Raw genomic sequence first — 26528 nt, 5'->3', positions numbered from 1 at the left:
GTACCTTAAACATCCCTACTCAGAAAATTATGAAACAATTATAAAATTATCAAGATGCTATGAAATCTAGAGAAACTAATGTAATGAATGTCCATTACGTACTGTCACATAAAAATATGTGTGTTAAATTTAATAAATTAAAATCTCAGGGTTATATTCCTTTTATTCATAATATACTTAGTTTTAAGTACTTTTACAGTTATTTTTTATTAAAAAATTGTAATTCTATATGTTCATATACATATTGTACATATATGAACCTTATGTTTTGAAAAAAATTAAAAAAAAGTCGTAACATTTGTATGAACACCATACATACATACATTTTTTGAGAATAAAATATGCAAATTTTTTATAAAATTGAAAATGGAATCTTTTGTTTAAATTTAAGAATTGTAAATATTAAATGAACAAAATGTAGAGACCACTTAGACATATTGAAATTGCATATTTTTGTTTTTTTTTTTAATAAAAATAATTAAATTTTTTATATGGATTGAATCAAACAGCTTCTTTTACTGTAAAATTTAATATTTAAATAATTATTTTGTCAAATTATTGGAGTGAGAGTTTTAAATTAATGTTTAAAAAAAGTGTTTCTTGAAAAAAAACTTTAATAAAAATATTAAAATATTTTTTCCAAAGTGAAAATCAAATAAATTTCAATAGTAGAATTACGAGATTTTCAAGTAAAATCTTCAAAATTAAATTTCATAGACACATGTGATTATGAATTGAGTAACTTGAGATAAGTGTTGAATAAAGCTAACATTTTAGTGCATGTGTAAATTTTTATAGGAATGTATGATGAAGCTTTTGTTTTAAATGTAAAATATAACTGGGAAAATATTTACGATATATGAATAGCAAATGCTAAAAAATACAAACGAAGTTTAAGAATTGTTTAAAAGTGAAAATTTTTTTAAGAAATTCTAAATATTCTACATTGCATTGTTATACTTTTGCACGAAAAAAATTAGGTATAATTTTCTTATTCACATTCTAAAATTACCAGATAATTGATCTGAATTAAAATATGTCCTTAAACTTAAACGCATAACGAAATTCCTTGTTAAGTCAATTAAAATAAGTTTCAAGACCCACAGTTTTTGAATTTTTTTTTCAATTCAGCAAGTTGTGGAATTAATAATGCATTCTTGTTGGAATTAAGAATTAATTAATAATTTTTTTTTCATTTTTTACAGCGGTTTGCATGCTTTTGATACAAAATTTTGTTAGCCAAGAATTATAACTCTTTAGAAGACCTAAATAGCATAATTGTGTACACTAAATTTAAAAACATCAAATATATTTTCCTCTAATAAATATAGTATAAAATATTAAAATTTATGTTAAAAATAACAATAAGAAAGTAATAATGTATGGATTTTTTTGTTTGTTATTATTATCTTATACTTACCACATCGATCAGTTGTGATAATTTTAGTTTAATACAAACTTTTAGTACATCTGTTGTATTAACAACTGGTCGAACTAATTTATTATAATTGCTTAATAAATCATCGTACAGTCTTTTTGCATCCGGATTACCAGCGACAGCACCATGAACCACAAGAGCTGATAACAGCCAGGCTCTTATTGTTTCACCAGTAGTCGGAGAAATTCTCATATTAGCCAGAGTTATGGTCTTTTTCTTTTTCCTGATAACGTTCTCCAGTTTTATAGCTTTATATATTATTACTTCCTTTAGAATAACAAATTTAATATTTTATTTAAAATAAAATATTATACAATAATGTTTTTTCTTTTATGTATATTTATATAATATAACTGTTTAAAAAATTATAACAGTTATACTAAATACATATAATTTATAATTTTATTTTAAAAGTTTTCTAAATGTTTATTATTTTTGTAATTTTCCATAAAATACTTCATTTCCAGAATGGCAGAAAAACATAACAAATTTTTATAATTATTCGTTTCAGAATGCTCTGAAGGATTTCTTAAATAATATTTTAAATTTATATTTTTCATTTTTAAATATTTTATAATAAAAATTATTTTAAAATCCTGTGATAGTAATATTTTGTTTGTGGTGTTTTATTTTTGGTCGAATTTGAGATTTTCTCTTTCTTGTTTTCTTATTATAAATTTCCTTGTATAACAATTCAATTGATTTGTTTGTTTACGTGTGTGTGTTTTGTTATATTTTTGTCTCAATATGTTTTCTATATATTTTCACCATTTTATTAATATTTATTGTTTTTTTTATTATTCTTAATTTTCTTTCATCTTCTTTTATTGTACATACATATACATTTTCTTTATTTCTTCCTCCTTTTTCCTCTTGTTTCAATAAATTCTCATTTAAAATTATATTTTTTTTTCTTTGCTGTTCAAATCGTATTATCCTTTTCGGCTAACATTAAACGCAATATTTAATTGTATTTGTGTGTTAAATAATGTGTTAACATTGACATTTATATTATTGTGAATTATTGTAAAAAAAAGGGTATATAAACTTTAATGAATATTTTTATATATAAATTATTCTTTTATGTACACGAGTACATTTTATTTTGTATTATATATAATACTAAACATGTATGTGTATATTGTTAACATCGATTAAGCTGTTGTAGCGTTTTACACACCCATGACCTATTTTTATGCGTTTTAACAAGATAATAAAAATAATATTTTACATGTGTGTGTGTAGAATGTTTGTTCTTTTCAAAATTTTACACATATTATATAATTCATAAATTCCTATAAATTTAATTTATTTTTATAAAAAAATTTAAAATTAAATTATTTTTTTGGCGTTTTGTTGTTCAATTTTATATTATGTTTTGGCTTTTTGGCAATGTTATTCACATATATTTCTTTTGTTTCATGTGAGTGTTAATAAAGAAGGATTTTAAGAAACTAATTAACAATAAATATCCGGAAATCTTGTGGAAATCCTCTCGGAATATTAAAAGGTGATTAAAAATCCGTTATCTGTAAGAAAAATGAAAAAGGATTTAAATTAATATTTAACAATTTTTAGTTGACAATAATTAATTAGAAAATTTGTTAATTAAATTTTGAAATAAAAAATCACAAATATTAACTTGATGATTTGGGTACTGCTAAAAGTGGGAAAAAAAAGTTTCGTAAAATTTTTATCAATTCTTATACTTATTTTTCAGACGGATTTCGAATTAAGATCAGATTCGAACTCAAAGGTGTAGTCTGAGTTATAGTTCAAATGGAAGTCAATGTCAGATTCAAACTTCAAATTTCATTTTATTTTAAAATTTGCAATAATTTGTAATATAGAAGCGTATAATGTACATGCTTATGTATATTAAAAATTAAAACTGATATACGAGTATGATAGTGTAGGAAAATAAAAATTCTAAATACAAATTCTCTATTTTATAAAGATTTTTAATAAACAACCTACATAAATTACCTACATAATGAGCGAGCGAGAATAAGATAAGAAATTGCAAGACAACTGGGCTTATGAAAAATTACACTAAATTGGCAAAATATTTGGATGTAAATTGTAAATGGAGCAGATGTTGCAGTTTTTACATTTTTCTTGTAACAGCTGAATATGTAAGTTTTAATGTGTATTTTCAATATTTTCTAGTTTTACAAATAGTTGGCACTCATGTTTTGATCCGTAATTTCTTAATTGTTGAATTAAATTCTATTTTCAAATAACATACGAACCTACATATAGCAATTATACCATTGCATTCAAAATATGGGCATTATTAGAAGACAGAAGCGTATCACAAAATGAAGCAAAGGTCTAGTTAATCAAAGAGGTAATCCATAACAAATACTTTTCTTCAAATTTACTACTCTAGGAAATGTATGTGTATGATGCAAAAAAATTTATTGAAAACATAAACTTTACTGCATTTCATTAATTTCTATTTCAATCTTTTATTACGAGAAATACTATATTTAATCATTCCAATAGATATTATTTTAGATATTTGAGCGATGGCCAAACGTAAAAAGAAAGCACTTAGTATGAACAAATCAATAATTTCATTGCCGTTTATAAAGTGTTTAAATTTTTTTTCTTTAGATTTTTAAATTATTCGGTTAATAATTTCACTTTTGTTTTTTTTTTTTTCGGTCTTATGCTTTAATTTATAAAATATATATGTATATATATGTATAAGTAGAATTAATTTCTTTCCACTATATTAAATATAAATAGAGTCCTCACTTAAACTTAAATAACTCACAAGGTTAAAAACAAAAAAATATTTTATATATATAAAAAAAATGGTAAATAATCATAAAAGAAAAGAAAATGTTTAAGAGTTATTAAGTGCCAAAAAAAAAAAAAGAGAAAATATGAAAAGAAAAGCGAAAAGAAAAAGGAACAAACTATACCCTTATACTAACTATGTAACAAATTGTAAGGATATTTTTTAGCAGTATTATGACAATAAGAAATGAACAGTAAAATGAAATATGATTTTTTAAGCTCGAATACAATTTTTCCCTTATATTTTATTATATTTTTTCATATCCGATTGTTTCCGATTTGTTTCACAAAATTTTCATTTTTGATATTCTTCAAAAATTGTTTAAAATTCACTGTTTATACCTAGATATACATATATGTTCATAAAAGGTTACTGTAGCAGGCAGAAATATCAACGATAATTTTTGCCTTACAATTGAAAAAATTTGGCTATGTATTTTAAATATTCGATAAAAGTTAATATATTCCAATTAGTTCAGAGATATGGAATGACAATAGAAATAGTGAGGGTTTTTTTTTCAAAATTAAATTTTACTTTAGTTTCTATAACAAATTAAATTTAAATTTTATAATATTGCTTTCTCGACATATAATATTGCAAAAGGACATGATCAAAAGATTATCATTCGGCTACAACATGACTATTTCTAAATTTACAGTCAAACGAAGAGCTGCCATATAGTTTTTCCAATTAAATTTGAATTTTTCAGTATGTGAAAGTACTTGAAACGCAATTTGATACGATTTTCATTAGAATCACGCAATATTAAAAATATTTTAAAGTTGAACTAATTAGTAAAAAATTTTAAATTGAAAATCAATTCATTTTATTACTTTAGTAAAACAGTCCTCGACTCATATGTGCTTAGTATATGTGCGTTTAGATTCTGTCTGCAAAGCAAACAATGAACCTTCTTCGTTCAAAGTTCTTTAAATAAAAATCTTCAAAGATTATTATATTCTTTTTAAAATATTAAAAATTAATAAATATTTTTTATGAAATTGATTGAATTTTATTAAAATTTGTTATAGTTACCATGCACTAAGCAAAACATATTCAAATTTTTAAATATGAAAGGAAAATACATGTAAAATTTACGTATAAGAAAAAAATCATTCAATAAATAATCGCATTTAAAGAAATTTACGATTTTCGGAGCTTCATTGTATCTAATGTTTATAATGGTATTTTTTTATAAGTGAACCTTTCCTTCTAGAAATTCTTACTTTCTCTTCATAATTTTCTATTTTTTTTTTTTTCATACAGTGTTTTTTCATTTCTTTTTATTTCAATTTCGAAATAAATAAGTATGTCGAGGTATATAATAATATATTGTGCACAATAGAGTATATTCATTGCAAATACATATACATACATATTATATAACTTTATGTACATTTATATGTTTCAGAAAGGTCTTCAGAAGGATTTTTTTGCCAACGTTTCTTAAGTAGAAAACAGTATAAAAAAATGAAAATCTCATCTTATATTGAATTTTTCATTCGATGTACACTTGAGGTTAAAAAAGTGCGACATTTTCTTTATTGTATCGTTATGGCAGTGTCACTGTAAATGAATGAAACAGAAAAGAATGTGGAAAAAAATTTTAAAATCATTTATTTTTCCCCATTTTTAAAATATATTTACGTTAAGTCTGTAGGAAATTTGAAAGTATTAGACGGAGTTATAAATGGTTTGGAGAAAGTTAGTGGAAAGTGAAAGCATTCTATATATATGACACGAAAAAAGAATATAATAAGAAAAATGGAGGAAACAGAAAAAATTTACCATAAATATGAAGAAGAAAATAGAAAAAAAAAATGAAAAAAATAATATAAAAAAGTAATAAAAGGGTGAAATGTTTAAGAGCTGTCATATTGTTTTAAAGTTGATAAAAGTCAATCCGTATAAAGAACATTAAGTTGATATAAAGTATATTACGTACATATTTATAAATTTGCAATAGACAATGAGAACCATATCAATGTATTGAATGTAGAAAACTAAGCTTATATAATAGATTTAAAAAATTTTAGTTCAAATTTAGTTTGGAAAAAAAAGAAAATGGATTAAATAAAATTTTATATTATATAATAAGAAATATCCTTGTTCTTGTACCTATGCATGTATGCCATGGTTTCTGTAATCCACAGCAAAAATGTTTTTATACTGACTTAAAATTTTTTGACTTAAAATTTGATGCTTGCTCATACAAACTTGCTTAATCTATTCACCTTGATAATGGTTGTTGTTGCTGTTAGTTCTTAAATATAAAAGGTAGAAGCCTTTAAGGTTTAAATTAAATGATACTTAATCCGTAACGTTAGTTCGTGCAAAGTTGTTAAGTAAAAGTGACGCAAATACGTTTTCTTCTTAAAGCTTTATGGCATCAAAAAGGCTGTGTATTTATTCACAAACCTCTTAGTTTTCATGTATTTGCCTAAAGAATTTCATTTATTGGTAACATAGTAATTGAAAAAATGATCACAGCAACCTGACTAAATGATTTTTCGAGCGGTTCAATTTTTTTAATAAAATTTTTGTTTCCCTTAGATTTTATGTGTTGCTAAACAATATTATTAAAAATTTTTACACTTGCTATAAACCTTTTATATGTACTGAAGGTTATCAACTGAGCTAAATTTTTTTTTCAGTTCTGTACATAGCCAATACATTTTCATAATATTATCTTAACAAAATATTAACATTTATTCTATTGATAACAAATTATCTGCCCCCAAATATATGCAATTTTATAGTTTACTTGATTTGCTTAAAATGTTGTGCTGCTGAAAAGAATAAGTGTAACAACAGCATATTTACATTTTAGTTCTATTCATGCTATTATCACTTTCACAACATGAATCACCCTCTACTATTAACTAATTATTACAAGTGCAGTTTTAATTACAGCTACACAAACATGCAAAAATCAATTTAAATTAGCAGAATATTACATTTGATCACATTTTTTTTAAAATATCTGTTATACTTCTGTAACATTTAATCAAAATCATTTCCTCTTATAAATTCTTAATTATCATTATTTGTATGTACATAATATTATGTATACATAATGTAGTTTCCATAATGAATAACTATGCAAATATGTATGTACATTCTCTTTAAATCTCTATTTAAATTGGTCTTCTTTTTGACTTCATCAATATCATCTATAAATTTTAAATATTTTATTTTTAGCAATGTTAATGTATATAACAAAAATAATATATATGCGAAAGCGTGATGTATATTTTTTATTAATACGATAATTACATAATTTCCTAATTGTATTTTAATTCGATAAAGTATTTTCATATTATAATTATGTATTTAATTAGATTAAAATGTTTCAAAGGTAATTAATAATAAGATTTATGATAATTTATTCATAAATACGTCTGTAATATTACACTAATTGTGTATTTGTGCTTGCTTATATATGTGTATGTAGATCAATGTATGTAAAATATAATTCATAAATTTTTAATATTTTCTTTTTGTAAATCCAAATTCTTTTCTAAGAGTATCTGTCATCTCCTTCATTCTTTTTATATTATGAAAAATTGGGGATACAAGTAAAATTTATTCAATATTAAGCTTCTTCCTTTTCCCTTAAATTTTTGCTTCCAAAATTTCCGCTTTATTTTGTTTACTTCTTAATTAAAAAAAATTTCTCTTATTTTGTACATGTTTCATTAAATTGGAGAATTTTATTTTCATATTCATTCTCTTTCTTTTTTTTTTCACTTTATGTTCTCTCCCTCAATCACTCAACTCAATTCATGAATAATGAATAAATAAAAGTGAACGTGAGTACAGAAGTTAATTTAAAGAGGAATCAGAGAAAATATTACATAAAAAAAGAAAAAATTAAGGAATTTTTATTATGAAAATGTCAATAATGTTGTGTCAAATCTGAAGCTAAATTTTCTTTACAAGATATATTTATATTGACATTGAGAGAAGGTTTGTAATGTCATAGTGTATTAATAAAATTTCTTGTAATTAAAATGGAGAACATACACATGTAAAATATGTGACAAATTGACTTGGCTTAGTTTTCGAAAACATTTGATGAAAAGTAATCTATTGAGTAAATTTTCTAACTTTTTTTAAATATATAAATTATAATTAACATAATATTCGTAAACTTCTAGAAAAATTGGTAAGTATAAATGCAATTTAGAATAACATAATGTAAATTTAAAATTTAAATCTTATTTTGACACACGCTTACTCGAATATGTTTTTCAATTTCCACATTTAATTTTAATAAGTGTACGAAATAAGTACACCGATTTGGGTGTCAGCTCAATGATTAATCAAAAATTGTGACTGAATGAAATTCTCGATGCATTCGTATAATTTATAGAATTTATAATAATTTCCAGAAATTTTTTACTAGGTTTGTTTTTGGTTTGTTGCAATGTTCCATTAATAATATTTTCAATTTAATAGAAAATCATGTTTTTCAAATTATTAGTGAAAGTTTGAATTTTTATTACGTTCTTGAAATCTAAGAAGATATCCTTTTTATGACTTAATGCTAACCAGGTGTCATAATTATTTAGCTATCAAAAAATAATAAAAAGCGAAACAATAAATCATGTTTAATATTATTTTACATTAAAATCAAATTAACTTACATTATTTAATATTGTATCTAGCGTGATATCAATTTCAGCAAATTTTTGGCCTAATCTTAAAATACAAATTGTAACCCCAATCAAATATAAATGTAAAAACGTTTCTAATTTCAAAATGAAATTTTTAATATCACATAAATAATATTTGAATTATTAACTTGTAGCATATCCTAGGGTTTTCTTGATTTATTCCTTAATTTCGTTTTAAATTATTATATTGTACCCGTATATCCTTTTTATAGAATTTGATATTTTGTATATGTTTGTAATAAATTTTTCTTTTTTTTTTTATTTTTTTTTTATTCAGAAATGAACATAATTTAATATTGGTTTTCTATATATACCTATACTTTTAAATTCTTTATTTCATCTTTTCTTGTTTGTTGACGTGAAATTAAAGCGCTGGTTTAATTTTTTGTTATTTCGAATAAAAAACTTTTTTCCTTTTTTTTTTTTGCAAAAATTAAATATAAATGGAGTAGCATGTATACAAGAAAAAAGTGACAGCCAATTAAGATGTTTCATTATTTATAAAAATAAAGAACAAATCAGGTGAATTTGATTGCTTTTGACCCCATAAAAAGATTTTATTTTTATTTTTTAACACCTCATTTTTAAGGACATAAAAAAAAACATAAATATAAAATAATAATAAAAATATTATGAAAGGGAATTACTTGTGATACACCACGAAACGATCATTGTTCACTTGTTAGGGATAAAAATGAACATAAAGATTTTTAAACTGAAGCTGTTTAACAATGTTTAAGGAAGGAATTCAAATATCTTACATATACGTATATATATATATATATATATGAAATTAAATTTTTAAAGCTGATCTGAAAATTGTTTTGTTATTCAAGAATCGATTAAGTTTTTTTGGGCAGAACTTTCAAATTATAATTCCAGATTTTTACCAAATTCTTAAATTTATTTTGATGTTAGTGCATAATAGTGCCATATCATATCTATCTAGGCCACCAAGCTGAAATTATTTATACTCGTAAACATGGCTTGTTGAAAAATGTTCATACAAATTTAAAAATTATTTTTGACTTACTCTTTGAGCTTGGTGGCATTAATTCAAACCATAATATTACAATTTTAAATTTAAAAAAATGTTTGTTCTGAAAATAATTTAATTTTTCTTTGTAGATTTTCAAGTTTATTAATAATTTCAAGTTAAAAAAAAACAAATTCATAAATATTTACATTCATTGTGTATGTATGTATATTAAAGTTATTTTATTTTTTATTCAAAAATTACATCATATACCGCTAAGAATCTAAGAAATATGAAAATAAAATTTTGTATACAGTTGCAAAGACAATATTAAAATATTCAATTATAGTTACTCACACATTAGTGCCAACAATAATATTGTAGTCGTAATAGGAGAAAAAAGCTAAAAATAAATTAATTTTCACCTCTAACAAACTGTAAATTTGTAAAACATCTGTACTACACAACATCTATGTACAAGTATATAGATATTTGAACTTTGAGAGTATATAGATATTTGAACAAATTTAAAAATGAAATGTGTGAATTTTGATTGTTACAAAAAACTTAGGCATTCAAATATTTTGTGTATAAGTATAAGTATTTAGAAATATACTATATAATACTACATGTATTATATTTATATCTTTTGTCATTGTAAAAAATCTTTAAGAATTTCATTTGTACGTGTTCAATTAAGGGAAGCTCTAACAGCAAGAACATTAAAATAAAACTTTCCATTTAAATTTTTATGGATTTCGCTTTTAGATTAACAATTATATATACATACTCGTAGCTACATATTTTTGAGAATTTTCATATATAGGTACAAGGTATGTACCTTTGTGATACATTTTATCCATATATATATATTCATTTTTACACATATGAAGAAATAAACGGTAAAACAAGTTTAAGTGTCATTTAAATACCTATCCCATTTTTATGATACGAGTATGTCTTAAAAATATTATTAATATAAGTGAAAATGTGTTTTGTATGTATTGCACAAAAATACTTAAAATAATGGGATACTGATGAACATTTTCGTTTTTTTATTTTAATGTTATTAAAATAAAATGTCATTCATTACAATTCTGTTAAAAAAATAAGTAAAATGTATAAAGAAATTAGCTAGACGATCTCATTAAATTTAATGCCTTCAAAGTCAATTTGCGCAATAGAAAAATTTGTATTTGTAGTCTTTTAAGAAAATACTCATGTATTATTCATTTTCTTGTTTTTTTTTTGTTTTTTTTTTATTTGCGAATTAAATTAACGTGAGCAGACATAATATTAAGAGTTTTTAAATTTGTCTTAAAGAATTTTGAGAAACGCCTTGTAACATAAGAGCAGTCAAAGATGTTAACATAAGGGACGAGTAAAAATTTTTCAAATTATTTTGACAAATTTTTAACTCATTAGTTCAAAAATTTACCACAACTTTTTGATAGTGTTATGACAAACTTTTTTTGTAACTCACTGAATTATTAAAATTACGACCTTAGTAAAAGTATTGAAGAGTGGACTTCGTCAATTTTAGAACTATTGAAGGAAAATATTTATGTGAAGTAATTTGATTTTACGGAATAACCGCTATTTTTGAAAGATTATTGAATTTACGAACATTTTAATTTCACATTTCGCTTAAATCGTATTCTATTGCATACAAAAATAAAAAATTTTAAAAACTTTATTCCAATAATAAAGATTCTATTCAAAGAATTTTAAATTTAATATTAAGGTTTAAAGGTTAAGTATATTCTTTTAACGCTTTTCTGGGGTTGAATAATTTAGTTCGCTATTTAATGAATTTTGCGACAACATAAATCCATTAACTCATTATCAATTTCATCAATTTTTATTAAAGTTTCTTTATGAAAGTTCTTAATAATTCGGAAATAATATTTTACGTTTGGAAATTTGAATTTCCAACAGGAAGTTGATATAAGTATTAAATCAAATTAGTTTTGTAAGTAATCTGATTGCTGTGTCTATCCTTCAAGATATTATAAAAAGCACCTATTCCAAACTGATATATAAAATCCAGTATTTTTTTGCAAGTTTATGTCGGTACACAATAGTATGTATCAATGTATTGCAAAGGAAGTTGTAGTTGTATATATAATAATTGTGAATGCGGTTAAGCAACTTACAAAATTTTTTATTTTTGCGAAATCCCCTACAAAATTATAAAAAGTTTTGTTGTTTTTGTTTTCTCACAAAAGTTTAATGATATTATTAAAAGATTTTTGTTTTTTTAGGAGTATAACAAAATACTTTCTAAGAAATTTGATATAAGATAAAGGCGGCTCTCGAATATTAATGATGTAAAATGTGTTAAATTTTTTTTTTGGTTTCTTGCTTTTAAACTAACAGTAAAATCTCTTAAAATGAAAATTAAACTCTTTCTATATTAATTTAAAGTTATTTGAATGTTCTTTTTAGTTATAAAATTACATACATATTTAACAGTATAAATTGCCGCAGTTCTTTTGATTTGTTAAGCGACACGCTTAAAATGTGTAATATTAAGCAGAAGTTTACTGTGCTTCATAACAGAAAAACTATTTCAACAAATTATGTAAGGGGAATTTTAACCATAAATTCATTTATAAATTTCAAACATATATGTATATTTTTGCTCTTTTAAAATGGCCATTTAAATGATCACTAAATTTTTTAATATTTTCTCAAAAATTCAATTTATTGAGATTTCACTTTACAGTACTTAAAAAGATTAAGTTCATTTTTTGTAGAAGCATTAAACAAGTAACAGAAAGGCAAGTAATTTAATAATATTATAATAATTTTCAAAACACCCTCTGGTGTTCATAATAAATATAAAAATTTTAATATTAAATCAGTATAACACCTTTTATGTTTACACAGAGAAATTAAATTATTGTTGTTTTTGTTGATTGTTAAAACAGTAAAAAAAAAAAAAACAAAAATTATTTAGAAGAAATTTCGTGGAGAACGAAGAGAAATGGAAAGTTCTCAAAAAATAATTAAATTAAAATTGAAATTCTTTTCTTATATATGAGATACTTATGAAATATTCGAGGCATCTTATAGATTATTTTGTTATACATATATTATAGGATTCTTCGGTTTTACATGTATTATTACACATTGTGTAGTATGCGTACTCGCATACGTACGTTTGTAATTATGTATATCTTAAAATCTCTTTTTATTTTTTTAAATTATTTCTTTTTTAGAATGAAATTTCAAGTTAAATTTTATTTAATCGTATCCAATCCACACGCTGAATAAAGATTGTGAAGAACACAGATAATACGTATGTAAGAAAATTTTAAATTTGAACAAAAATATATGTATTGGGTAATTTTTACAAATATTATATGTATAACACATTACGTATAAATACGTATTTCAATAAAAGTATTGTTTTAATATAATAAAAAACTCAACAATAAATTTGTCAATATATGAGATATACGAAATAACATTTTTTCCCCTCAAAAATTACATTATTCATACTTATAAAAGGTATGTTATATATACTTGATTTAAATTTATATCTATTTATGTTTTGTATGTGTAAATGTTTTATGTTATATAAATTTGTATTGTGTTCTATTATACAGTGGAGTAAAATTAAATGCACTTCGAAGGGTAAAATAATTCGTTGACTTCAAAATTGCAAAAATTTAAATTTTAAAATATGTGCAAAAATTTCGAGGGGTATGGCAAATTTTTGATGTCCTTCGACATAAAAATCTAAAAATAGTAATATAGTATACATTTAAACTGCATTTAATTTCTATTAGATTTTCAATGCCACCCAATTTATTATTACATGTTATGCGCAGAACTTGTAATTTTGTTAGATTAATCAAAAGAATTTTGAATTTAAGTGAGCATATTTTGCATTTTGTTTTATAGTTTTCACTTTAAGTAGAATATTAAAAAATATTAATAGAGATTACTATAACTTAAACAAGTTTTAAGAGAAAGCGTCATTATTTCTAACTAGGATGGCCTCGTTCTTTGAACTGACCGTGCTTCATAAGTAGATTATCAGCTGTTGTAATTGAAAAATTTACGTTTAATAATTTGAAAGTGGCTTGTAAATTTTCAATTTAAGGAATAAACTACTAACCAGATCTAATGTACACCAGTTTGGTATGTTTTAATTTTAAAAGAGTTTCACTGTTTAACGTAAACTGCATTTAATATTTCTGTATATATAAATAAAAGGAATTATCTTCTTTAATGTTATTTTATTTGTTTTTTTTTTTTGTAATAAAAATGAATATCCTTTTTGGGGAGAATATTATATGGGTGGAGAAATTTATGTAATACTTGGTTTAGTAATTTCAATATTATAGAATTCTTTAAGTATTTTATCTTAAGTTATTTTTATACTGTACAATTTATTTTATTTTTGTTATTTATTTTTTAAAAAAAAAATTTTATAATTTAATATAAGTAATTTCATGTGCTATTTTTGTTGTTTTTTTGAAATTAAATTTTAAGGTTCGAGTAAATTATGGTATAATGAATGGCAATTCAATAACGATATAATAATATTTGTAATAAAATATCGTAATGTGAATTACTTAGAATCATTTTAAATTGACTATAAAATTATATTATTTTACTGTATTATATTTTTTATTTAGGTAATCATTCGAAACAATGAAATTTAGAGAGTTAAACCCTTAATAATAAACAAAATTTTAAGTCCTTGAAAATTGTATTGGAAATTTATATTAAAGTATAAAATGGATTTATTTTATTATAAGTATATTGACAATTTAAAAGTAAATTTTTCTTTTGTTACTACTTAAATTTATAACAATATTTTAAAATATTTTTTTTTTTGTATAAATTAAATAGCAATTTTTTTGGGTTTAATTTGGTTACATTAAGCAATATTTTTATTTTATAAAAATATTGTTTAATATAAAAATTCGAAAAATTAAATTTAAAAGAACTTTTTGGGAGTAATTTGAATGTATTTTAATGAATGAATACCAGTTTTGAGTACATTCATATATTAAATAATTATTTTCCTTATTATAGGAATTTTATTAAATTTAAATTAATTTCTGCTAGACTAGGAGAAGTTTAGAGTACAGATTTTCTAAGTTGAAAATTTGGACTTATTTAATACGAGAAGAGTATAAGATACTGTTTAAATCGCAACTATTTTTCTTTTTAATAGTACCATACTTACATATATTTGATTTTAGTATTTTTGAATTTTTTTTTAAATTTTATGTTTTTAGCAAACGTTATTAATTTGCGATTGTCAACAAAAATTAAAATTTAGATTCAAAAAAATGGACCTCTTCCTCTATCAAATAGTGTCGAACAAAAATTTATAAATCTTTGCATGTGCATTCAATTAGTGTAACAATGTAACATTTATAATTATTAATATTATTGATTTTTACAAATAAATATATTATCTGTACAGTATATCATAAATAATGAATTTATTAAAATAATTGAATTGTGAACATTGCTATAAATAAATAAGTTTTACAATTTTAGTTTGATACAGGTCCTTTGCATATATAAGTAAAATATAAATGGGGTTACATAAAATAAGTCTTTATATAGAAAAAATATTATTTAGTATACCGTATAACGCGCTCAGCTCATTAATGACTTCTCATAAACATTTTTTGTGACAAAGTTTATTACGGCCTTATTTTATGGCTTCAATTTAGTTACTTTTTCCCTTTTCATTTTTCTGTTTTTTTTTTTGTTTTTCCTAGTATTTATATTATAAATTTATATTAATTGATATTGATTTACATTTTAAAATATTTTTACTGATTTCAATATAATATAAAAATAATGTTCTTAAAATAGAAATTATGGGGCATTAAGCGAGGAGAAAATATTCTTTAATTTTTTTTTTCCCAATATCGAATATTATTTACGAAGAAGGACAAGGAAATGATAAAAGAGAAAAAAAAGGACAACAACAAGAAACTGTATTAAAGTGTCCTTTAAAAAAATCTTATATTTTTATTTATGATAAAGAAAGAATAAAAAAAAATCGACAAAATGAAGGACACAAAGGAGAAAGAGACACATAAAAATGTCCAATATTGGCATAACAATATTTTAAAGCCTTCTACGTTTAAAGGAAATACATATTGTGCATATTTATATTTTTTGTAGTATGTAGACGAATATACACATACGTGTAGTCAAATGTATTTCGAATGAATTATAGAGATCGTGCAAAACGGCCGCTTTGAATATACATACTTAAAATTTACTCCCTTAATTTTTTTGTTTTTTGATTTCGTTTATAGATAATTTGCTTTTTTAAATTGCTTTTTAATGGGATTATACGGTCAAAAATTTAGAATCTGTTCTTTCTCTAAAATCTGTTCTTTTCTCTTTCTGGAAAATGGTTTTTTTTTTTTTGTCATTTTTATTTTAAAGCGATGTAGCTTTGCTAAGCTTTGTGTAAATATTATGTTTGACCCTAAATGAAACTTGAACTTGAAAGGCTTTATAAAACTGAATCCTATAAAGACACATTTTCTCAATTTAGTTATTCTAAATTTGTATAAGATACAGTAAGGTATATTTTCAGTTAAAAAAAAATTCACATTGAGTTGAGTGAAAGAGATTGATTACAGAATGGCAATATTTTGGGTAAATTTACTTAGAATTTTAAGAAAATTAGTAATCTATTATCATAGATATTTTCAAAATACAAAATTATCTTCTATAGTAAGGGTTCAGTTTATATGAAAACCAATTTTATTGAAAAATCCATTAGTCTAAATCATTCTATGCATTATAACACTAAACTATGGTATATAAACTTTGAAGAGGATCCATTAAATTAATGCCTAAGATATGATTAAGAATGGTCAACAAAAGTATTAAAAAATGAATTGTGTCACATTATTCATTAATTTTTTTTTTTACAAATTCCGACACAATATTATAATAATTTTATTTTATGTTTAGTTTATTTAAGTAATAACACTATAAATATTGTTATATGTATCACATGTACAATATAATCTAAAAATTTTCAATATAAAATATTTTTATATTTTATTGTCCTTTTTATAATATACCAATCTATTTACATATAGTGTAATAAATTTAAAATACCATAAACTTAAAATACAGAAATTCAAAAAAAAAAAACATAAAAGATATTCAAAGTTTTAGAAAAACTCTCCTATAATCATTTTTGACATATTTACTAATATTAATCAATATATACAACAGAATACGGTTATTCAATTTTTAAGTTCATTGAAAAGAATAAAAAGGATAACCTAGATTTTATAGAATCATGCTGAGTATTTTTTTTCTCAATACGTTTTGCTTGCCATTTCTTCTTCTAAAAAATTTATTGGGTACTTTATAATAAGTTTGTTTCTACGTTTGTTTCATCGTTTCTTGTAGGTAAAGCGTCTAAAGCCAATAAGTATTACAAAACTTTATCTACTGTAACGAGACTAAAGAAAAATAAGTCGGTTGATTCAGTGCTTTGGACAGTATAAATAAACTTCAAAAATCACATAGGTTTTTTAATTAAATTTTGTGTACATACAATTTTGAGCGAAGTTTGACTATTGTAAGTGAAATACCAACAAAATAATCTCTCAAGGATTTCTTCCACTTTTTTAATCAAATGCATTTTATATTATACATAATCCATTACACATTGAATCCCATAGTTGAATTTATAAACTCTTAAATTCCCCATTTATGAAATCAATACATACTTTTTATTTGAAATTCAATATAAATTTATAGGAAATTTTTACAATACTTTTTACATGTGTATTTGTACAACGTATACTGATACAATTTGGAAATATGGTATAATACCATTATGTCGTTTTTTTTTTCTTTGTTATTACGAGGATTTTTTCATCAAAATTATAAGGGTCTAACACAGATTTTAAATTAGGAATAATTCAAATATTTCTTTTATAAGGCAAAGAGAAAATACAAAAAAAAACTTAACTTCGAACAATGATTGATGATGGTTTTGAGGTGTCATTGAATAATTGCTTCATTTTTACTGATAATATTCGTGAGAGACTTTGAATTAAAGGAAAATCTAAATACGTTTCAATAATTTTCTTTTTGTTTTACTTATTTTGTATTTTTTGATTCTCTTTGGTAGAATTTTTTTTAAGTAAAATTTTTGACGTAATTGAAAATAACAACAATTAAAATTCAAATCACGTTATATTATGGTGGTATATAAAAAAGAACTAGGGGTAGATGAGAAAAACTTTTCTCTTTCATTTTGATTTATTGCTTTTTGGTATTTTAAAGTAAAACAAAATAATTTAAAGTTTACACAATTTGTTAAAGAAAGATACGAGTACGTTTATTAAATTTTAAAATTTGCTCCTCAAATAGGGCCAAATATAATTTCGCGAGCACAATATTGAAATTTTCTTTTTGAAATTTTATTTGCAATGAAATATTCTATATTAATGAGTTTTTAGGATATTTATTGCGGATAATATTTTCAAAAGAATTACGAATGCGATTTATATTTGGATTTCCAACGAAAATAATGATATTTTTGTTGAGGGGTACAGAAAATTTGTATAGGAGCTTTATTGAAGACGTTATTTACATACCTTTATTGTTTAATTGTGGATCACCATTTATGGGGAAGAGCTAACTTAGTTAACAAATAGATAAAGTTTTAATTGTGTATTCTTAAAATCCTATAATTTTTTAACAGCATTAGATCGTATTTTACAATAGATGCTTATGCTTTTCTCAAATTTGCAATAATAAAAAATGTAATTCAAATCATATCATAGTTAATTCTTTAATTTATAGGAAAAACGTGTTAACATCCTTAACGCGTCGGATTTAAGATCCCTTTGAGTTCAGAACGAGTTAAGTTAAAAGTAGGCAAAACTTTATTTTGGCCGTTTCGCTGACTAACACAAAATTATATTAATTTAGGTAAAATCACAGAATGTAATCTATTTTATTACATAATATGTCTATTTTATAGCAAAATATTTTGGAAATTCTATCTAGAATCACATTTTACAGCAGTACTTTACTGTACTGTAACAATTTTGTAATTCTTTATGATATTTGATTTTAAGCACCTACTTACAATTTATAGTTTTGGTTTTTCATTTTAATTGCCTGATTTACAAGTACAGCACTTTTTTTTTGTGTCATTTTTTTTTATCAATATATCAATAACATTTTCAAATTATTCCCAAGTTAATCCAATGGATTTATATTTATTATCTTAAAAGTAATAAATCATAATGTGAAATATTTTATTCCACTAAAATTTGACTAAAGTAACAGTTCAATATTGGAATTTTAATAAAAGTAAATTGAGGTGTGGAATTACCATTAAAAGAACTGATTACACTTTAAAAATTTTATTTTCTTTCAATGCTTGGATCTTAAAAGTTATTTTTACTTACACATAACAATTTTGGGCAATTTACTACCCAATTAGAATAAAAATTTCATTTTAGAAAGGATGCTATAGCATTGATGCTTCATTCTTTTTAGAACATGAACCCAAATATGAAGTAATAAGAGAGCTTTTAAAATTGTAGATAACAATTATTTTTTACTTTCAACAAAGCACAATTTTGATTTTCTGGTTAATGGTTTCGTTAAACTAACACTCGTTGCATAATATAGCTTATCAAAATACAATTTATTGTACAAAGAATGTTGCAAAATTCAAATATATTTTAATTAAAAAAGTAATTTAATATTGCTATTAATATTTTAATATTAAATAACCTGGCCAGATATAGAAATATTCAAATTGTACACCTAAATATTTATTGTATGACTACTATGAAACTATATGCAACAGCATTTTGTTTCCGAAAATTTTTGTTTTAAACTAGAAAGGATGAAAAGATAAAGTTCTTTCGAAATATAAGATTTTTTAATGAAACTTTTATAAAATATTTATAAAAATATAAGCATGAAAAACATAGAGATTGACTTTTAATTTTTTTTAATAACGCATCATGCTTTAAGCATTCAAAATATTGAAATTTCAAATTTTATAAGTTTTCGTGATTTTAAAGCCAAGAAATTTAATTAACGAGGTAGTGCAAGAAGAAGATTCTTTAAATTTTAACAGTTTACTTTAAAAACTTTTTATTTATATTAGTAAAATATGAGCTTGGATGACTAATTTTAATGGCTAAATATTGTCATAAACTGGCGTATAAAGAAGATATTTTCATAAGATGGCGTACAATTAATGATATTTATTAGTGACCAACAAAAATCGCATGTTTTTGCTTTTGCTAAAGGAATAAAATTTCCTTATTTGCGTATACAAAGAAGTAATATGCTTTTTTCGCTTCTGTTTCAAAATCCATAAACATAATCCCTGAATAAAGTTGGGTCAAACCAATGGTTTGTATTGTAGCACTTTTCCCTTCAACAAGTGAAAATTCTGCTTTTAAATACAGCCTATGTATACCTATTACACTATTAAAATTATTTTCATTCATATACAAAACTACTTCTTGGATTGCATATATTTAGGATGATGCATATATGCAGTCTTTGAAATAAAGCGAAAATTATTATAAAGTGGGGTTAACATGATGCTCGATTTTAAGGTTTAATTGTGTGAGTTAAGAAAAATAATTATATTTTTTAATGTCACGAAATTTACCGTTAACTTTTTGCGTTTATAGAAATTTGAAAAAGCTTGCTGTTTCGGAAATATAAGGTGTCAAAAATTCAAATTTTACACATTTTAAGGGGCGATAACTTGAGAGGGGGTGGAGATGGAAAAAATTTTCTTCTAATGAAATAAACTATTTGTTAATGTCTAAAAGCTCCTAAAATTTCAAGCTTCTGCAGGCTGGGGTCTAGAAGAAAAACGACATCAACAATTTGGAAAAAAAGGACTTTAGACAACGGTAAATTGAACGGCCATTTTGTTTTTCTAAAGTTTAACTATAGTATACTGCGCCAGGGGAAGCAAGCCGCTGCCTTTCTGCGTTTGCAAAATTTCAAAAATGCTTATGGTTTCATTGCAACAAATAGTTAAAAAAAGCCATTTTTAGGGTTTTGGGGGGGTATAACTTCTAGAGGGGGGGAGATAAGTAAAAATTTTGTTCTACGGAAATAAGTTTCTAGTAAAGATCTATGTACGTTTTAAAATTCATTTTCATAAAATATTAAATTTTAAAGGCTTTCAAGATATATACAGCTAATTTTTTTATATGGAAAACCTAAACATTATTTCTTAAGACCTTTACTCCGATTTTACTAGTTTAATAAATATTTAAATTAGTAAGGTAATTCCAAAAATAAGAAAATATATAAGAAATAATGCTTTTAGAACTTTATTCTGCTATTTACATCGTTTTTGCATCTAAAAGTTACAATTTAAACTTATTTGAATTATTCTGAAATTGGTAATACCTTTCCATAAGTATAAAATATAATATGCATTCAAATGTGGATATTTAGTGTAGCAATGACTTTAAGTTTAATAGGATTTTATAATTAAGGCTCTGCAGCCCGAAAATATTGTAAGCTTTTATTACTTTAAACTTTTTCCAAGAACAATATTAAAATTTAATTTTTAATAACATAATAATTCAAACATTTATTTAAATTTTAAGCCAGTCAAACAATTCGAACAAAAGTGAATTTCTAAAAATATTGCCAAATATAAAAATATAAAAATATTGGCAAGCTTATAGTTAAATCTCTGCAAGCTGTTTCTCTGCAACTATGAAAATATGAAAATGAATAAGAGAAATTGTAAGAATGCATACAATCATTTTGTGTACAAAATCAAGTGCAAAATTTTTTCTATAAAATATCAAAAAAATTAGAGATTTAAAACGAGAAAAAAATAGAGTTGACCTTGTCAACTCTGTGATACCCGTACGAATTTGTTATCCTATGTGCGAATAACTAATGTGCCATAACTAACTATGGGGCAGACTATGACTTTAAGTTGCTATAGCTTTAATAGTTTCTGAAATATAGTCAAATAACTTTTGAAGTTGTATGGCAGGTACCAGAAGGAGATAAGTAATTTCAACGACTTTTACCAGACACATCGGCCCTACTAATATATTCACATGTGTGAAATCTCAATATCACAGCTTTTATAGTTTCTGAGATACAGTCAAATAACTTTTGAAGTTGTATGTCAGGTACCAGAAGGAGCCAAGTAATTTCAACGACTTTTATGAGACACATTGGCCCTACTAATATATTCGTTTGTGTGAAATTTCAATACCATAGCTTTAATAGTTTCTGAAATATAGTCAAATAACTTTTGAAGTTGTATGGCAGGTCCCAGAAGGAGCCAAGTAATTTCAACGACTTTTATGAGACACATCGGCCCTACTAATATATTCGTTTGTGTGAAATTTCAATACCATAGCTTTAATAGTTTCTGAAATATAGTCAAATAACTTTTGAAGTTGTATGGCAGGTACCAGAAGGAGCCAAGTAATTTCAACGACTTTTACCAGACATATTGGCCCTACTAATATATTCACATGTGTGAAATCTCAATATCACAGCTTTTATAGTTTCTGAGATATAGCCAAATAACTTTTGAAGTTGTATGGCAGGTACCAGAAGGAGCCAAGTAATTTCAACAACTTTTATGGGGCATATTGGCCCTACTAATATATTCGTTTGTGTGAAATTTCAATACCATAACTTTTATAGTTTCTGAGATATAGCCAAATAAATTTTGAAGTTGTATGGCAGCTTCCGAACCGGTACCCCAATCATGTCCAATTTAAATAGGGTTCTGGCACTTACTACAATAAATCATTTCTGAAAATTTGGTGAACTTAGCTCAATTAGTTTTTGAGTTATCGTTCGGACGGACGGACGGACGGACGGACGGACGGACGGACAGACAAAGCTAAATCAACTCAGAATTTGACGCTGATCAAAAACATACACTTGAGTCTATATCTAACACCGTTATTTCTTAGCGTTACAAACGGTAAGGCAAATTTAGTATACCCTTCGAACATACGTTCGTACGGGTATAAACAATAATAGATAAGGAACGAGAAAAGCAGAAAAAATAAACAAAGAAAACACAAATATATTCAAGTGTAAAATTTCATATTTGAAAACCAAATAAAATGCTCGAAGGAATTCCAAAATATAATCAGGAGACAAGAAACAAAATATTTTAAAAGCACATTTATAATAATTACCCGTATAATATGAGTATTTTTAAATCTATACTGCCAAGGGGTTTCTAAGGACATCAGTTTTTTTTTGTTTGGATTAATGCAATATTATGTATGTATGAATGTAAACAGATATTCTAAATTTACATAATATGAGATACTAATATTTAAAAATTTTAATTTTGTGAAGATTTAAATAAATCTAAAACTATTTAGATTTAAATAAATCTAAAATGCAACTAAAACATCTAGAAAAAAATATTCAAGAACAAATAGGGGAAAAATTTATAAAATAGGCTTTTATGAAAATTAAAAAAGGGGTAATGTATATTTGTTATTGCACTTTCCGAGAATTTCAAAATTTTTAATTAATATTATTCAACCATATGCATATATTTAAAAATATTTAATGCCTTAATATTAAAAATGTTTAAAAAATTATAAAATTAAAATTGTCAAAAAATTTCAAAATGCCTGTAAAATTTCCTTTAAAACAATCTCTTAAGGTTTTACATATTTAGATATATTGTAAATTTTGTTAGAAGACTAATGTATTTTAGTATAACAGATCCTTTTAGCATAATAATATAAGACGCAATAATAATTCGGAATGTAATTTTAAGAGGTTGTCGCTACATTATATGAGTTAATTTAGAACTTAACAATAAAACAAAGTTCCATATTTTGTGATTCTTATAAGTGATCGTGTAATTATAATAAGTGGGCAGGAGAAGCAATTGGGTAAATATCATTAATAATACCATTTCAATAAATATGGTTGTTACAAAAATTATTTTAATTAAAATTTCCTGTCAGTATCCCATTTTAATAAATGTCTTTATTGTAGTTAAGAAAGACTATTTACTATTTGTATTTGCCAACGCTCATGTATTTTTTGTACCTAATTATATAATAAAACATTCTAAAATTTGATTAATGTTAGTTAAACAATTAATTTTAAAAATTTATTTTAACCATAAATGAAACTAATTATATACGAATTTAATTATTTTACAACCATTTGTATTTTTGATTAATTTCCAATAATTTCCCGAAAGTTCATATTATGAAATTTTTCATGGGGAATTTTCGTCTCAGATGTTTATAAATTACCCTAATCGGCAGGTTAATATTTTTCAAGTAAAACCAAGTTCTAATTTAGTTACAAAATATCATAATTTTTTAGAGAGAGAAAGAAAGAGAATAATGAATAAATATTATGATAAATTTCATAAAAAAAGGGAATTTTCGTAAATTGTTATGTGAGAATGCTTTTTCATGAAAAAAAAACAAAAGACCTTTTTGAATAGATTAAAAAAAAAAATTTCTGTTGTATTATATGAAACTTTCCTATTGCTTAGAACATTCGTATACCTAATATTGTTGAGTTACGAGTTATTTATTAAAATATTATTCAACCTGTCGCGAGTAAGTGAAGTAAGGAAATGCAATTTTTTTTCAATTTTTGAGTTCCTTTTCGATAAATTTTTTCTCAAGTCTACAAAACTCCATCATTAACATATTTTTTTCTGAATATTTTTTTCGAAATGTAGGCCCTGATATGGCTGATTTTCAAAAACCAAAACGAATTTTATTGATTTCGACCAGATATTTTTAAAAATATCCTGTATGTTTTCATATGGGATATTTTTGCAAAGTCGGCAGCGAGATCTGCAACTTTGTTTTATTAATCAGTTGCCTCTTCACTTTAGCATCACTGTATAATAAAAAATCTGATGTGGTCAGCACATAACCGACCGCATTGTATATTGCCTAGTTAAGTGAAAGGGTTACAGAATATTATAAAAACGTCTTTTAAATACTTCTTTCCAATTTTTAGGACATTAGTAAGGTTATAGTTAACATACCTAGAAAAATGTAAATTTGGCTCTTAGTAGAGTTCGCTTTGTGCTACCGGAATTCTCAGAAATGCTCGCCAGTTAACCAGAACTCACATATTAAATTTCAAGAAATTCCATCAATCCGTTCTGTAGATATGGTGAAAAATATAAAATCGGCCCGCAGATCAGTTTTCGAGCCCTGATCTTTTCAAAAAATTTATATGTTCATTGTTTTAATACGAGGAATTCAAATATTAAACTTCAATGAAATCGGTCGATTATTTCTCTTTATATACGCAAAAACGTATATTTGGCCCGTAGTAAACGTTCAGTTGCTGGTGCCTGATTTCTTCCAAAAGTTAGGATTTTTTACGGACGGTCGAGGAAAGCTTATATATGAAATTTCAAGTAAATCGGTTGAATACTTTCTTCAAAATGTTCAAAAATGTAAAACAGGCCCGCTAAAAAGTGCAGATATATCCCAAAAGTTGATCAATCCGTGCCATGGTGGAAATAAACTTACATATAAAATTTCATCAAAATCGGTTCAGCCGAACTTGAGATACACGCGTGCACACACAGACCGACAGACCGACGGACCGACAGGTTGCTAAAAATAGTTTACTTACATTTCCCTACTATGGAGAAGTGCATTCCCACCGAAAACTCGATATGCAAAATTTGTTGACATCACATAACCTACCTATTGTTTACACAATACGGTCGGTAAAAAGGCACAAATCCATTATGTTTGAATAATTTTAAACAAATGTTTTTTTAATTAGGTAACATAATGTTTTTTCATAATTATATTAAATACACGTTTTATTGACATTTTGTATTATTAAATTTTGTAGGCAAAAATTTTTTCTATATTTCCAGTTTTGTTTCGCAAAATTATTATTAAAAATATAAAAACTAAATGATTATTTTGTAACAATATCCAAAAAATATAAGCTATTTATTATTTTAAATTGACATATTTAGGTTGCATTTTCTTAAATTTTTCTCTAAAATTTGACACTTTTATAAAAATTAATGAAAAATAATATTTTGTTAACCCTTTATTTTTATTTAAAAAAAGAAAAACTAATTATGAATTCTTCTTTTATTATTATTATATACTAAAGTAATTTCACAAACATACATAAGTATATACATTTACATATACCATATGTATGTATTAAAGTATGTTGAAGTATATACGTTAAAATATGAAAACACATATACTTATTATCATTACTGAAATAAACAAAACTAAAATTTTCTGTTGTCACATTATGATTTATTTCTCTTTTGTAAAAATAATTATTATTATTAAAAAAAGGAATAACTAACTTTTACTATCCCTTCCACAGCTTCATATTTCCCTTATATATTTATAACACTTACAGAAATAATAATATTTCATTTGATAGTAAACCCCTTTTTTCTTAAAATACCTAACAGATATTTTTGTGTCATTTTGACTTCTTTATTCTGTCAATTAAGTTTGTGTAGGTTTCTTTTAGGTTTATGTGAAAGATTTTGCAAATTTATGCACACATAAAATGTGAAAATAAATCAAAAAATATACCTTTTTTCTCAAACATTTCGAA

General features: G+C 23.8%; 1 protein-coding gene across 3 annotated transcripts in view; it reads right to left on the bottom strand.

Moving 5' to 3' along the window:
* The window catches only part of LOC129614461 (acetylcholine receptor subunit alpha-like), a 224514-nt gene that overhangs the window by 126944 nt on the left and 71042 nt on the right, over nt 1–26528 (bottom strand). For all 3 annotated transcript variants that reach the window (XM_055529053.1, XM_055529052.1, XM_055529054.1), the window contains exon 2: nt 1421–2967. In XM_055529053.1, the coding sequence (XP_055385028.1) occupies nt 1421–1630 (210 nt within the window). In that variant the 5' untranslated portion in view covers nt 1631–2967. The remainder of the gene's footprint in view (nt 1–1420; nt 2968–26528) is intronic.

This window comes from Condylostylus longicornis, unplaced genomic scaffold (genome assembly GCF_029603195.1).
Source record: "Condylostylus longicornis isolate FDR11 unplaced genomic scaffold, ASM2960319v2 ptg000110l, whole genome shotgun sequence".
In the NCBI taxonomy this organism is placed as follows: domain Eukaryota; kingdom Metazoa; phylum Arthropoda; class Insecta; order Diptera; family Dolichopodidae; genus Condylostylus; species Condylostylus longicornis.
Note: the sequence above shows the minus strand (reverse complement) of the source record. Positions and strands in the feature narration are given on the sequence as shown.